This window comes from Ornithodoros turicata, chromosome 1 (genome assembly GCF_037126465.1).
Source record: "Ornithodoros turicata isolate Travis chromosome 1, ASM3712646v1, whole genome shotgun sequence".
NCBI classification, from domain to species: domain Eukaryota; kingdom Metazoa; phylum Arthropoda; class Arachnida; order Ixodida; family Argasidae; genus Ornithodoros; species Ornithodoros turicata.
Window position 1 is genome coordinate 190,118,926 of NC_088201.1, and position 14,623 is coordinate 190,133,548.

Genomic DNA, 14,623 nt, shown 5'->3' on the forward strand with positions numbered 1-14,623 from the left:
AAGCCTCACGGAGTAATTTCCTTTACAGGAAAAAATATGTGGCAAAAAATCGCAATTAAAATCAATGATAAAATAAGATGATTTAAATCACACAACCCTGGGGATCAGCTTCCGTCTCAGGAAACGTCCACGCCTTGCTCTAAAGGACGGCTGTCGACGAATAACCAGCGAGTGGTTGTGGCAGGGATAGAACCCAACACATCTCTGATTGCCTATCATTCCAAGGACATGCCTCTAGGTTAATGAACATCCAGCATGGACAAACGAATGTAAACTTAAAGAAGCTAGGTTTGGTACGCAGTTCGTGACGAACACTCGATGCGGCACACATACGTATAAGTTATCACAGGTAGGAGTACCTCAGTTTTGCACCGGAACAAACTCGCTTGAACTGTTGACGGAATTTAGGCGTGCGACAAGATGTCAATACGAATATCCGCCGCTGCTAGTTCAGGACATATTAGAAGATGAAGAGCGTGCGTGGTATTTCCATTACAGCCCCAGGGAGCAGTTTCCTGTAGCTTCACTACAAAGGCGTGATACGGGCATTGAGAGGCACATTACCGTGACATCGGATAAAGCGCCCACATCTAGGATGGTTCAGGGAGAGTCACACTATGAGGACTGAAAGTGTGGCACTTTCGATTACTTACATCCCATATATTGTAGGAGTGATGTTCAGGTTCGCAATAGGCGACAAGGAAAAAATAAAAAACCACAACAGCAAATTTGCGGTCCATCTTGAGTGCTATATAGCGAATGCTGATGTAGCGTTGATGGTTCATCGATATCCTGGGCATTTATACCCAGTACAAGCCATCATGTGACCGGATAGGGGGGATACGTTTATTGCTAAAAGGTCAGCCTGACCACAGGTCGGCTTGTTATTTCTTCGAAAAATATAACAGAAAGAGAAAGCAAAACAAATATTTAGATAATGAGGGTTGCGCGAAGTGTAGATGAATTGAAAGGCTGTTGGATCGGAAAGGCTTCGTCATAAACACATGGGTTTTGACAGGGTACAGTGAAAGAGCTCGCTCCGAAGATTCCTCAAATTCCACGGAACACTTTTTTACTGGGTAATGATCCCACGTACTAGAAAGGGTAAACGCATTCACAATCACTTGTCGGCATCCTGTTGGCTGCAGTGCAGGTTATGCGCGCACAGAGCTCACATGAGGGAGGTGGTGGGCCAAGCAGCACAATGTACTGAAAGTCGAGTGCAAGAGAGGTGGGCGGGTAGGTGGAAGGCCTTGAACAGACTTGTGAAACTAAAGAACATTGATAAGACACATACCGTGCACCCCTATGTCACTCGACTTTCAGTACATTGTGCTGCTTGGGGTTTGAGCTACACGAGGCGAACAGGAGAGCTACACACACAAACACACAGGAAGGCGTCGACGTGATTAACCATGTGCCAGAAACATTAACAACGCCAAACAAAGACCATTCCACACGTCAAAAAGAACGGGGGGAAAAGTACCGCTTGCAACATACTTGTTTAAAACCGACAGCAAGCGGTTTATCATGTCTGAAGTCGTTCCAGGTGTTAGAAGATCGTTTCTTCCGACTAATAGACTTGAACAGCATTTGGTCCACCCTCAAACACAAGAATGATATATAATATACAATTGCTTCAGAGGCGACCAAGCCTGTACGAGCCGCTGCACCTTTGCTAGATTTCAGGTAAATGTGTCGCAACTCGCAAGCAGTACATTGAAAGTGAACGCGAACGATTGCTTTCTTTCGAGGTTTTCTCGTTACCTGTAACTTATAGTGATCGTGGTTCGCTCCCCTTTAATGGCCATTTTACGCTTCGAAAATTCTCGTTGCATAATAAGAAGTGATACGATGAGGGCAGCCTTACATAGTGTCTATGGGGGGGGGGGGGGGACATTCCATTTTCGCTTTCCTTTGCTTTTCAGAAAAAAATGCTTGATCTGCCAAACGCTGCACGCGTATAACACACCTACGAGTACGCATCTATGTTGTTCGCGTAGTTTTCTTAAATAGAAGGTCTATATGAAATAAAAATATACATTTTGTACGCCAGTATTAACGTAATATAATGGGGTAGGCGTTGCGAGAAGCACAATAAACACCCAATATATCTCTTCTACAGCTTATCCTTCACTCTCCATCATTGTGTGTTGACAGTTACACAACAGTTACACGACTGCCACATTAATTAAGTTCACTCTAACTTCAGGGCATGTTCCCAGGCAGCACACCGATGTTGGGCTGACAGCGGCCCAGTGTTAGTTTGCCGACACCAATCATGTCGGCCCAACATCCGTTTTGAAACATCCCCCGAGGTCGGGCTGACATCACAGCTGTACACAGGGCCGATGTCACAATGAGGCAGTGGGCCGATGTCAGTTGTGGATGAGCGACCGATGGCGGGCCGATACCTCTGTGATCCTGGCTCTCGGAGGATCCGCTGCCTTTTGCCGCAGTTTGGGACGACACGCGACTAACCAGTGGATAATCATATATGTGGACTCTGCATTACGTATAATTTGTGAGATGTACCAGAAGTGTGTGAGCTACCTGTGCTAAAATTGTTTATCCCAAGCAGCACCCCGATGTGCTCCTGCCGACACCCCCGATATCAGCCCATCATACACTTTGCAACACCGCAAGAGTTGGGCAGATATCGGGTCAGGATATTGGTCCGATATCATTTGGACATGCTGACGATGTCATTTCGACATGCTACCGATTTGTGACCGATGTTGTGCCAACATAATTTTGTATTTGTATTCGTGTGTTGGCGATCGTAACTAAACGTTAGACTGGTTATTTGCGACGAAACTATGTTTTATTTCTGCCATTATTTCTTACTCGTTCCATTTTCTGATGGTTTCCTTTGTTCCTCGTATTTCCCATGGTGGACAATGAGCGCGGCGTTACAGAAAGCAAGACGAAAAAATGTTTAAAAGCTCCTAGGACCGTACGTAGTGCAAGAAGCTTTCAAGAGGAACCGGCATTCCTTTCGAAGCGAAAACGGATACTACATATTTCATGTGTTACGAGCTTCCGCAAATTCGAGAGCCCTGCTCATCTCGGAATCAAAATGCTGTAGGTGACGTGTCTCAGTTTAATTCGCTTAAGCATACAAACGAGGCTCAAGTGAGGAATTGCTTCGATTAGTAACTCGACATCAACGTAGCGAATGTGTTTCCTGCTTGCTTTTGGCGCGGGACACCAAGTAAGTCGATGGAAAGCCAGTGTCAGCGTCATGACGTTGGCTTCGGTCAACATCGAGCCGCCATTGCCAACTTCAGTTGTATGTTGGTCGCAAGTTGGCAATGTCGGCGTCTTGTCTCTGGTTTCTATAATCATCAAGCCGACATTGTCAATCTCTGTGGGATGTCAATCCCAAGTTGACATTGTCAGCGTCATCTCGCTGGTGTCGGTCAACACCAAGCCGACATTGCCAACTTCAAAGTGATATCGGTCGCAAGTTGGCATTGTCAGCTACATGTACGTCGCTTATTTCAGTCAGCATTGTGCCGACATTGCCAACTTCAGTGTGATATCGGCCGCAAGTTGGCAGTGTCGGCTAGATGTCGCGTTTTTTAATCAACATCTAGCCGACATTGCCAACTTCAAAGTGATATCAGTCGCAAGTTGGCATTGTCGATACATGTCGCTTGTTTCGGTCAACACCGAGCCGACATTGCCAACTTCAGCGTGATATTGGTAGCAAGTTGGCAGTGTCGGCTAGATGTCGCGTTTTTCCATCAACATCTAGCCGACATTGCCAACTTCAAAGTGATATCAGTCGCAAGTTGGCATTGTCGGCTACATGTCGCTTGTTTCGGTCAACATATCCCCGACATTACCAACTTCTGTCGTACATCGGTCACAAGTTGGCAGTGTCGGGGATATGTTGGGCCGACATGCCCAACTTGCTGCTGATGTCGGCCCGATGTCATGTGCTACCTAGGTTAGCGCTACAGAAGGGAGTGAAAAAAAAAGGATCAGTACTAGCATTGTGACAAGTGATGGTCACGCACTGCATTTTTTAAATTATTAGCGTGAAGAGATGATCCAGTAGAGCTGGCAAGACAATTTCATTCGATAAACATAGGCCCAAGCAGCACACCGATCTTGGCCCAACATCGGCCCGATGTCTTCTTGCCAACATTCCCAATGTCGGGCCAATGTCCGCAGTGACACATTGCCCGGAGTTGGGCCGATGTCGGGCAGAGACGTTGGGCCGATGTCGGGCCCTGACATTGGGCCGATCGAACTTGATTTGTTCCCGATGTCATGCCAACTGGCCTCTCAGACTTGCACCCGATGAATTTTTCCAATACAACTTGCTTAATTACTGTTGCACAAGCCACAAGAATAACACAACCACAAAGATGTTCAGAAAACACTTATATTTCTCTACTTGTTTAACCTTTCTTTCCGACCTCCCTCACGATCGCCAGCACACGTGAGATATCGTCCAATCTTTTAGGTGATCTCCTTATCAGACACAGGCTGCTTCAGGGTATCCATCCTCTTGTGGATAGCGCCTACAAACAAAACAAAACAATTTTTTTAATCATCCATCTCGGGTGCATACCAAACTTTACTGTTAGAATTCCCCAACCTCTTCAGGTTCTCCGGCGGTTTCAATGAAGTTCCCTGACTTTCACGACATAATGTAACATTGTTTTACACCGGAGACGGCAGGAAATACTAATGGGAAAAGAGAATCCGACAGCGGCCCACTGTCCGGGCCACCATGGCAACTTCAAATAGACAATCTTCCCTTATACAGATAATTCCCCTAGACGTTAAAATTCCCCAGTTTTCGAAGTTGGTAGACATGGTGTTAAGTATACATGTCACATAATTCACGTAACTGGGCAGATTAACATTTATCTGAATCGTCAACAGGTCACAATTATGTACTGCTTCGGATATGCTTGCCTGAAATCTGGATTTTTCGGTTTTGCAGTTTTCTGCGGCCTCTGTGAAGGATTGTTGCAGGTAGTCAGTAATAGACAGGTTCAGAGAGATCTACAGTACCTGTTTATTACTCATTACCTGCAACAGTCCTCCACGTAGGCCACAGAACGCTGGAAAACCTAGATTACAGACAAGCGTGTCCCAAGCAGTATACAAATTGGAAGGGTACAAAAAACGCATTATTACTAGAGACCATCACTCAGAGAAAAATCTATACCTTTAGAGGTATAGATCGCCTGCTCAATAACTTAGCCCTTCTTAGGTATTATTTTATACCCTGCTTACAGGTATAAAAAAATAGTCCTCAACAAAGGGCTATATGTCATACCTTTAGGGGTACAGCTCTATACCCCTGTGCGAGTCTGCACGAGTACCATCATGGTATTAAATCACAGGCATAGACATTTTTAGAGGAGGGAACTTGAACTATCACCTTTGGAGGGAAGACAAGTTTTTGACATACACACACGTACTACAAACACACGCAAACGCATATGGTTGTTAAGTAGAAAGCAAAGCTTGTGCACATTACTCCCCATGTAAAAAAAAATACGCAAAGATGGAGTTAAAAACTAAAGAAAAATTTCAAGGAGCAAGATCGCTCTGCGCAGTCATCAAGTCACGATATATCACGATGACAGACATTGACAGAGCAACAAATACTTGACGACGACTGCAACGACTTGACAACGTGTGGAGCAGTTTTCTTCTGGTACGCAACTCTAAGGGTGAGGACATCTAGATTCAACATTCCGGCAATGTAGATATCATACAGCCATAAACTAACCATGTGGATTCAGATAGTACTGTACTAATGTCTGTGTTTCTTAATCAAACATCCATTTAACTCAGCTGGTACCGTCACCAAAAACAAAATACTAATGATGTGATACAGCACGTTGCGGAAGTAAAGGTATAAAAAAGCCGTAAAGGTATAAAGAAACAGAAGGTATAGCAGCTTCATCTATACCGTGAAATGCATAGCCTCGTGATCTATTCCTGGTACAGGATATAAACGCGTGTTGGTGAGGTATAAATATGGTACGTTAGCATTCCTTTATACCTCTTTCATACCCTTGAGAAGCGTTGGAGGTATAAATAGGAGATTTGTTCCTCTTCTATACCATCCAAAGGTATATATCTGAAGCAGAAGGTATAAAAGGGGTATAAGAACACATTATTATACCTTATTTATACCTTTTTTTCTAACAGTGAGATCTTCAGACAAAATGCGTATTGCCTGTATGTTAGTGCCTATATTGGGCTTTTTGAGTACAAATGCCTTTTTTGCGTGTACTTTTGCCTAATAGTAGCATATGCTTTTTACAGGTATTTCTGTGTATTATTAGCATAATCTCCAATGTATAAGCCTACCACTGCCACTATCTGCAAACAGGACACTGTTCAACAAACAATGGACATCTTTAGCTAAATGGTAAAGGAGCATTGGGTATCATGCTGCATGTGGGCGAGGGAATGCTGTCACTCCTTGTGTTAAGTTGTGACTGAGAATTTTGATTTTCGCACCTGTACCCTTTTTTTGTTAAGCATTCCTCCGTGTCTTGTAGCTTCAATTTCTGGGCTTTTGTGTGTGCATTGTTTGCCATAACCCTTGCCTGGTTCGTATCAGTCACAGGAATCTAATGGTACATTTTGTGACGCAAATCTGGTGACTAGATTTATTCACAACAGGGTACGGGGTGCACAGCATTAACGTGGGTTCCCCGGATGACGTGTAACATCGGTAATGATTCCGTGGACACCTACATAGGTAAATTGAAATCGACGTGTTCCCGGTACAGTGATAAAGCTAGCATGAGCATATTAGTTAAAATTAGGAAGTACCAAGATATCGTGATTGCAATTAGTCATTGTTAGCAATGTCGGCACTTATAGGACCTAGGGAAAATTTATCCGAACCTGATTCCCTGGAGTAGGAGGTTTTATGGTGCCAACATGTGCCTATTTCAGGCTTCTTAGTGCTTATTTTAGGTGCTAAAACAGCATTTTGACTACCTGAATATCTGGTCTCCATTACCAAAGCCTCTTTTGCAGCTGAAGTATCTGTCACTTGACTAGGCTACTTATTCATGACACAAGTAAAAAGGCGCGAGCCTTTAAACGCCTTTTTTCCGTTACGCCCTCAACAGTCATTAGCTGCTGAAGCGACTTCCTTGTGCACGCCTCCATGATGAGGCGCACGACATCATTCAGTGTGCTGCCCCCATGTACAGCAAGGCGATCCACCTGGAACAAATGAAAGTGCTCACTAAGTGTGACAGTTCCAATTCTTAAAATGTGTGCTCCAGTTTTGTCCAATAGACTTCTACTTGTTTGTAAGCAAATGATATCAAATGCTACAACAGCGATGCAATTGTGGTAGACCGGCACTAGCTGCACAGAACTAGAATGTTGTCTGCCAGACATCATGGCTACATCCGAGGGACATTTGTCTGATCGATGTCTATTATTCCAATAACGTACCAGGTTCTTTCGCAAAACGCTGTCCTGTAGCTTGTCCTCGAGGATGTCCCACTGTTCAACAGTGGATAGTGGCTTCTCCAGAATGTCATCGACGTCCGCTGTCGAGTCTCCTGATGACGGTGGGGCGCTGCCTTGCTCCAACGCAGCCACCCTCCGGGTGAGGTCCCTTATGTCTCCCTTGATTTCAAGCAGCAGCCTGAGCGACTTTTTCATAAACGCTGTGAGGGAGAGGAAGCATATAGATACACAGCTTATGTGTGTAGCACATAAGAACAGATACAAGATGTGACAACCTAACGGGTGCTAGTAAAATCCATTTCTCAATTAATGCCTCTTCCTCTTCCCCACTACCCAGAACACTGCTTGGCCATGCCATCAGAAAAATATAAGATAGTTCATCCAGCCCGGTGATCGGAAGGCAGTAAGCATTTTTTCTCAGCACCAGGGGTGCCACAAATGAGGGGTCCCACTAGCCCCTTCACCCAAGACAAGGAAATTATTGCAGGGGAATGCCATTTGCTTTGCTAGTTAACTACAGTAGACTCACGTTAATTCAAACTCGGTTAATTCGTATTTTTGGTTAGTTCAAATAAAATCCAAGTTTTTGTTTGGCCCAGTATGTTTTTAATACATCTGGAAGCCGCTTAATTCGAACCGCGCCAGTTAATTCGTACATTGTGGCCTCTGAGATAGGTGCCGCCGAACCACTGTTTAGCAGTGTGAAAATTGAAATGTTCCGATGTGGCGTGAGACGCAGTAATTTCATAAACATAGGCCATTGTTCACAATTCCATTCAAAGTTGCTATGGCAGACAGAGGCTTCACAATTTCCAAAACAAGGAAGGAAGCAGGGAAGCAGTGCATTGGTTATTAAGCTGGCAGAAGCACATTTATCATATTGCGTACCGAGATACTTATAAATGTACTTTCTGAAATGATATACCTTGAGTGATGTGTGTCAGTGACTGGCAGCAAAAACGATAACACATATACAGGGTGTCCACGCTAAATGTGAACAGGACCTCTCATAACTCGACCTGCCACGGAAAAACTGATGCTGTTGCTTGAACACTTGTGTAAGAAACAGGTGCTGCATAGCAAGATCTACGTGTTTCTTACACAAGCTTCTCAGGAAACGCATCAGTTAGCCTATGACAGCACATCAATTCGGAGATCCCGTTCCCATTTAGCATGGACACACTGTATGTATATTTTGATGGATTGCTGATAATTCAAACAAAGAGTGGTGGTCCCCTCAAAACTGAATTAATGAGAGCCTACTGTACTATACCCCCCCCCCCCTTGGAAAAGTCCCTGCTGCATCCTGCCCGGCACCCTTACATTTGTGACGTTCCAGAAGTCCGAGCTAGAGCTACTGAGTAGTGGAAGAGTATTCTGGCCATTTACAGCCTCCGCTGCATCTGATTTGAGGCCGACCTAGCTGCTATACAACTGATTTCTTGTGTAGTTCATGCGAGCACATCTCAGACAGTGTTTTTGGGATGCGGTGGTACACTTAAAAACTAGCCTCTACAGCATACCAAGGAAGTACTTTTTGAAATCCACGAGAAAAAGTTTCCATTTCTGAGCTATGGTTTGCATGATGGTAGATGCCATGAGGTCACCCTCCCGGGCATGTTCCGCAGATACGCACTGATTAACAGGGCAAAATTAACTGTGGCATATATGCGATTTATACGTGCAAAATTGCTTGCTTCCTGAGTTTACTGATGATCCGTGCTCTATTTACGTTTTTGGCCGATACCCGCCTGCATCAAACAGAGAAAATGTGACGAAACGACGAATGGTCACACAGACAACACACTCTGAGGAAACATTAGTTTCGCAGCAACAATACTTTCTGAGGCTGATCTGAAGCGGTTGAGTCTTCACAGTTTCGATTATAGTTGGAGATGGAACCGTCCTTATCGGTGATGTTTTTTTCAAAAACTGGGCATAAACACGTTATTTCGTTGGATGCCAAGGATGATTTTCCTATGGTGGAATGCAATGTAAACGTGGAAGAGTGCACTGAAAATCTAGACTGACTCACCACTCAGGTCTACGTCTGCGCCTTCTCCCACTTGACTGTTGGCAATGGTTACCCTTGGCAGCCCATCTTAGAGGGAGACACATGCATGTGTTACAAAACATTAGTTGTTGATGGAACACACACAGGTACAAGTACATTCGTGCACAAGTACTGGGAAAACTTACATTGCACTGGAGACCGAGCTTCCTGGCTGCTTCCATGACTCGTGTATGGTGACCGGGCGCGAGGGCTTTGCACTGTTGGAAATGGAAGTACAATTTATAATTTTGGGCAATAAAATCCATCAATCATGTTTGTACATGCCACGAGCTGCGCGAACAGATTTTCCATGTATTTTTTAAACCAGGGAACTTACAGTGATCTATGGATGGCACATCCTTACTGCTGCATGAGCGACCTTGGGATCCTTATCAGGACAGAAACAAAATAACCTTGCAGGTCATAAACTCACATCAATGAAAAATTCCTCATGCGTGTTCCCACAAGCAACCATATGAAACTGCTTTCTTTCCTATGGAGCAGAAATAGTAGAAACGAAAGACATACGGTGCACTGGAGATGGTGTATCCTGGCTACTGCATGAGGAACCTTGAGATCCTTCTGCTGTCAGAAATAAAAATGATGTCACACTTTGCAAGTTCAGTCCACCATGAAGGCTTCTTCATGGTGACTTCTCGCCGATTCTCGTTAGCGGATTTCGTGAGTGCGAAGGGCAACAAGTGGCGTCTCCGTTAGCTCGCAAAGGCTTTGTCACCAAATACCGCATCGTTTACCTAAATACCCATAATAGTCGAGGCCACGTCATAGCGTCCGAAAAAATGCATTTTATCGTGGCAGTGCTACTGGTGGCATAAGGATACGCCACACGTTGCACCTGTTTATGATCAAACGAGTAAAATGGTGGAAGAGCACGACGTCATGTATATAATATCGTTCTAAGTAAAATGCGGCTGCATGTATTCTGGTTATTTTATTTTATTATTTTATTGATTTCTTTTGCCATCACCATCTGAACTGCACAAGTGGCACATGGTTACACGGGGCACGGCGTGGGCCTGAGGGGTTGTGCCGCGAAAGGAGGAGGATGGCAGCAGAAAGAGGGTGGGGGGGGGGGGGGGGTGACGGACCGGGCCGCCGCACCGGGTGCAGCTGGCCCTAGTGACGCCACTGTCTGTAAGGAATGACTGGAGTGGACTACAAATGTTCAGGTGAAACACAAGAGACAAAAAAATGTTATGAATTACAGAAAAGCTAAGTGTGCCTGCACTGAAAGCCCAGCTGCCAATGTGATGCGACTAATATTAATGAACATAAACCTGCACAGTTAGGATTCCAGTATCAGGCCTAGCAGATCCAGTGCTTTCCGGGAATTATTTGGATTTCATCACGCAAGTCTCCTTGAAACATGACCATGTCAGGATGTGCAACAAGTCATTACATCGGAATCTCAGTTCACGGTCTTAGCAAAAAAGAAAAGAAAACGGTACCAAATTTGCCCCAAAATTCGCAACTCTGAGCAGTAATTCCTCAAGCCCTCACCTGAAGGAGGTGTTGGAACTTCAATGACACTTTTTGCTGAAAATATCGAAACCAAACAGACAACGTTGTGAGTAAGAACTTGGTGTTAATAAATGTGAGGCTCACGTGGCGGTGGCAGCTGCATTCTCTTTTTTGCTGGCTGGATCAATCCAGCTGGAAGAAGAAAATTTTGTGTAGCACCGTACCAATGCAAGTTTCCGTGGGTACCTTCTTCCTCCTCATCCTCACTTGTCTCTGTGTCCAAGTGGGAGGTGTACTCCGCGTCACGAAGGTTTTTTTTTCTTTTCTGTAGCTGTCTGTTGCACACGAGAAACATACGTCAGTATCAAATAACATCTCGGCCGTTTACTTATATGGCCAGTAAAGAACCAAGTACATCTCATTTACTTAATACAAAGACTAATGCAATACTATCTAATTGGCTTTCTTTGTGCCGAACAGTTGGCACTGAAACAGCACATGAATAAATACGCTGAGATTATACACTCACTAAAAGTTGCCATGACAACACAGGTGTACCGCACCCACTCTTCCCCCGGTTCTGTCAGCGCCTTGACCATGGTCATAATCTGCGAGTTTGTCCGGTTCGGGGGCCAAAGGCAGATCCTTCCATCAATTATCCAGTTCGTCGGCACCAGCTCTACGGTATCATTTCCGAACTTGATGATGCCGTACAGCTTGCTGCACGTAAAGTGAAGAAGTCAGACACGTGATTTGCACTCTGTACAGTGCTTGCGAATAGATAAAAGTGATCAGGGACATCTAATGTTCCACACCAAGCAATTCTTGTGAAAGAATCATTTGTACAAACCTGATTTTTCGTTCGGCTTTCCCATTCCGCGCCGCAGGGGCCATGACAGCGGCGACTCGGTTGACAAATAAGCACCAACAAGCAGTTATACTGCGAGAATAAGCACGGCACGGACACGGGACCACGGACAGCTGGCAGAACAACACGAAATGTAAAGAGACAACTCCCAACGCGGTGAAATACACGTGGGACAACACAACACCGGCCACAAGCAAACAAACACGGCGCTGAAAGTGGTGGTGGGAAGAGCAGAAACGGAAAAAAACGGAAACGGAGAATGAGAGCGATAACTCGGAAACGGATTGAAATAGCACGGAACTAAAACACAATAAAATGTGAAGTAACGAAGGTTTCGTTTCTACGTGTTTTTTTGTTTTCTTCTCTGGTGGGGCCTAATTTTAAATCCGAAGGTGGGCAGCTCTGCTTTTGACACAACCTTTCAATATGGCGAGCTAGTGTACTCCGTGCTTTCGCCCGCTCTCCATCCATCTCTGCATTCTTGGATATTTATTTATTCGTTCAGATAACGTGTTCGTACTTCGTACTCATTGTGTGTACAATGACCGACTCCCGCTCCCTATCGTGGAGCGCATAGCACTTCATTCATCCATTTTCACCCAGGAAGTGCCCGTCTTCCTGTGATGTCAAGGTCGACTCGCTATCGCGCGCTACGGAAGGCATTCCAAGACGCTGTTAATGAAATTCAGAACAGTGAAGCATCATCTCCACCACCTCCACTGCAGCCAAGCCGTCAGTCCGAAGACGAAGCTTCTGAGCATTTCGTTACTGGAGACGACAGCACGTCGGACTCTATGGAAGGGGATACAGACTCTGAAATATCCTGTGACGAGTTCACTGCCGATATCGTTTGGCCATCAGATTCCAAAGGACGCCCGAACCATTCTGGGCACGCAACGGAGGGCTCCTTTGGAACAGGGTGGAACTTTTGTACATTTTGGTTTGAGGACCGGCATCATGGAAACCATGAAAACTTGTGTGGCTTCAACTGGCATCAAGCTCCAAGTAAACATTGATGGCCTCCCACTTTATAAGAGCTCCTCCACCTGCTTTTGGCCAATAGTATGCGCAGTGACAAACTATGGCACTGGTCAGCCCTTTCTCGTGAGCATCTACTGTGGTGCCGGCAAGCCACCGAGTTTGGAAACCTTCTTGAGGCCATTTCTGGACGAAATGCAGAATTTGGCAACCAATGGCATTGAAATCAAAGGAAGGCACTTGACTGTAAAGCTTCAAGCTGTAATATATGATGCAGTAGCACGTAGCTTCTTGAAATCTATCAAAGGCCATAGTGGTTATTATGGATGTGAAAGATGTACACAGAAAGGTGTGCACCAAGATAACAGAATGACCTTCCCAGACATGGATGCTACACTTCACACCAATGATGGCTTCCGCCTGCAGATTTGTGCAGGCCACCATACTGGATCATCACCTTTTTTGTGTCTGAATGTGGATGTGATTTACCTTTTCCCCCTTGACTACATGCACTTGGTCTGCCTAGGAGTAATGCGAATACTTCTTAGTCTATGGTTAGGAGGGAAATATGGTAGGGGTAAACTGACACCAGAACAGCAACGTACCCTCAGTGACAGACTGAATTCCTACCGAAAAAACTTTCCCTCTGCGTTCCAAAGGAAACCGAGAGGGATTGACGAAGTAGAAAGATGGAAGGCCACAGAGCTTCGTACTTTCTTGGTTTATACTGGGCCCGTAGCACTGAAGCAGTTGTTGCCAGACAAACTCTACGACCACTTTCTAGTGTTGCACGTAGCTATTAGAATACTTGCTGCACAGAGCACCTACCGGACACAGAACGGTTATGCAGACAAACTCCTCAGGTACTTTGTTCAAGAAATGGGAGAACTGTATGGAACAGCTCAGCTGATCTACAATGTGCATTCGCTTGTGCATCTAGCAACAGACTGTTTGCAGCATGGCCCACTTGACTCATTCAGCGCATTTCCTTTCGAGTCGTACCTGGGGACGCTAAAACGAGTACTCCGAACAACAAATCGACCTCTCGCGCAAGTAAGTCGAAGAATGTCAGAACTGAGACAAGCCGCACCGACCGCTCGTCAAGGAAATGCAGAGCACAACGTGAAACCTGGATTTTGTTACAATCTCGAGAATGGAACTTTTGCACGTGTAAATGAGGTGCATGCTTCTCATGTTCGAGTGTCCACCTTCTCAAATGCAAGGGACTTTTATGTCATGCCTTTACAGTCATCACTGCTTGTAATTTCCCGTGTGGATACCAACTGCTCTCAGAAGACACTTCCATTAGCGACACTTACTGAGGACAGACAATGCGCCTTCTGCTGCCATACAAACATCGGTATGTCGCGATGCCTCTACTTCACAATACGTGACCATTCGAAACGATGTGCCCTCTCCCAACAATGCTAGATTATTCTTGCAGGGCTAGCGTGTGCAAAGTAACCATTTAAGGAATAAATGTGTGTTTATATGTGTACATGCCAGGAAAGACTACCTTATTCTTATTTGACATGATTGTTCGTGATGAGCACGTATTTCCTGCCGCATACCAAACAGTGGTTAACGTACTGCGGTTATTGCAGTTTGTGCAGTTTAGATTGTGTTGTAAGGGAGCATTTTGCTACATTCAGACGTGAGTTGCATCAAAAGCTGCATCGTTGTGGCCACCATTGTAACACGTATGAAAATGCTAGGTGGTTGGCATGCCCAATGGAAGGCAAATCCTGAGAGCAATAACGGCGTAC

The 14,623-nt window shown here is 45.1% G+C and overlaps 1 protein-coding gene across 1 annotated transcript; it reads right to left on the reverse strand.

Annotated features, from left to right (window-relative positions):
• Positions 1 to 7,062: 7,062 nt before the first annotated feature.
• On the reverse strand, positions 7,063 to 11,905 carry LOC135392388 (uncharacterized). The gene is made up of 11 exons (XM_064623105.1): positions 11,862 to 11,905; positions 11,579 to 11,731; positions 11,258 to 11,346; positions 11,156 to 11,203; positions 11,051 to 11,086; positions 10,058 to 10,114; positions 9,867 to 9,917; positions 9,676 to 9,747; positions 9,512 to 9,577; positions 7,459 to 7,676; positions 7,063 to 7,221 (listed from the first exon to the last, which is right to left on the reverse strand). Exons 1-11 carry the CDS (start codon positions 11,903 to 11,905, stop codon positions 7,063 to 7,065), a joined length of 993 nt encoding a protein of 330 aa, XP_064479175.1.
• Between the last annotated feature and the right edge of the window lie 2,718 nt (positions 11,906 to 14,623).

What these genes read in the sequence shown, in the direction of transcription:
- LOC135392388 (XM_064623105.1), bottom strand. Translation starts at nt 11,905, where the DNA reads ATGGCCCCTGCGGCGCGGAATGGGAAAGCCGAACGAAAAATCAG. An exon ending in AGTTCCAACACCTCCTTCAG is followed by an intron (nt 10,115 to 11,050) that starts GTGAGGGCTTGA and finishes TATTTCTGACAG; the next exon opens with CAGAAGGATCTCAAGGTTCC. An exon ending in AGCTCGGTCTCCAGTGCAAT is followed by an intron (nt 9,578 to 9,675) that starts GTAAGTTTTCCC and finishes TCTCCCTCTAAG; the next exon opens with ATGGGCTGCCAAGGGTAACC.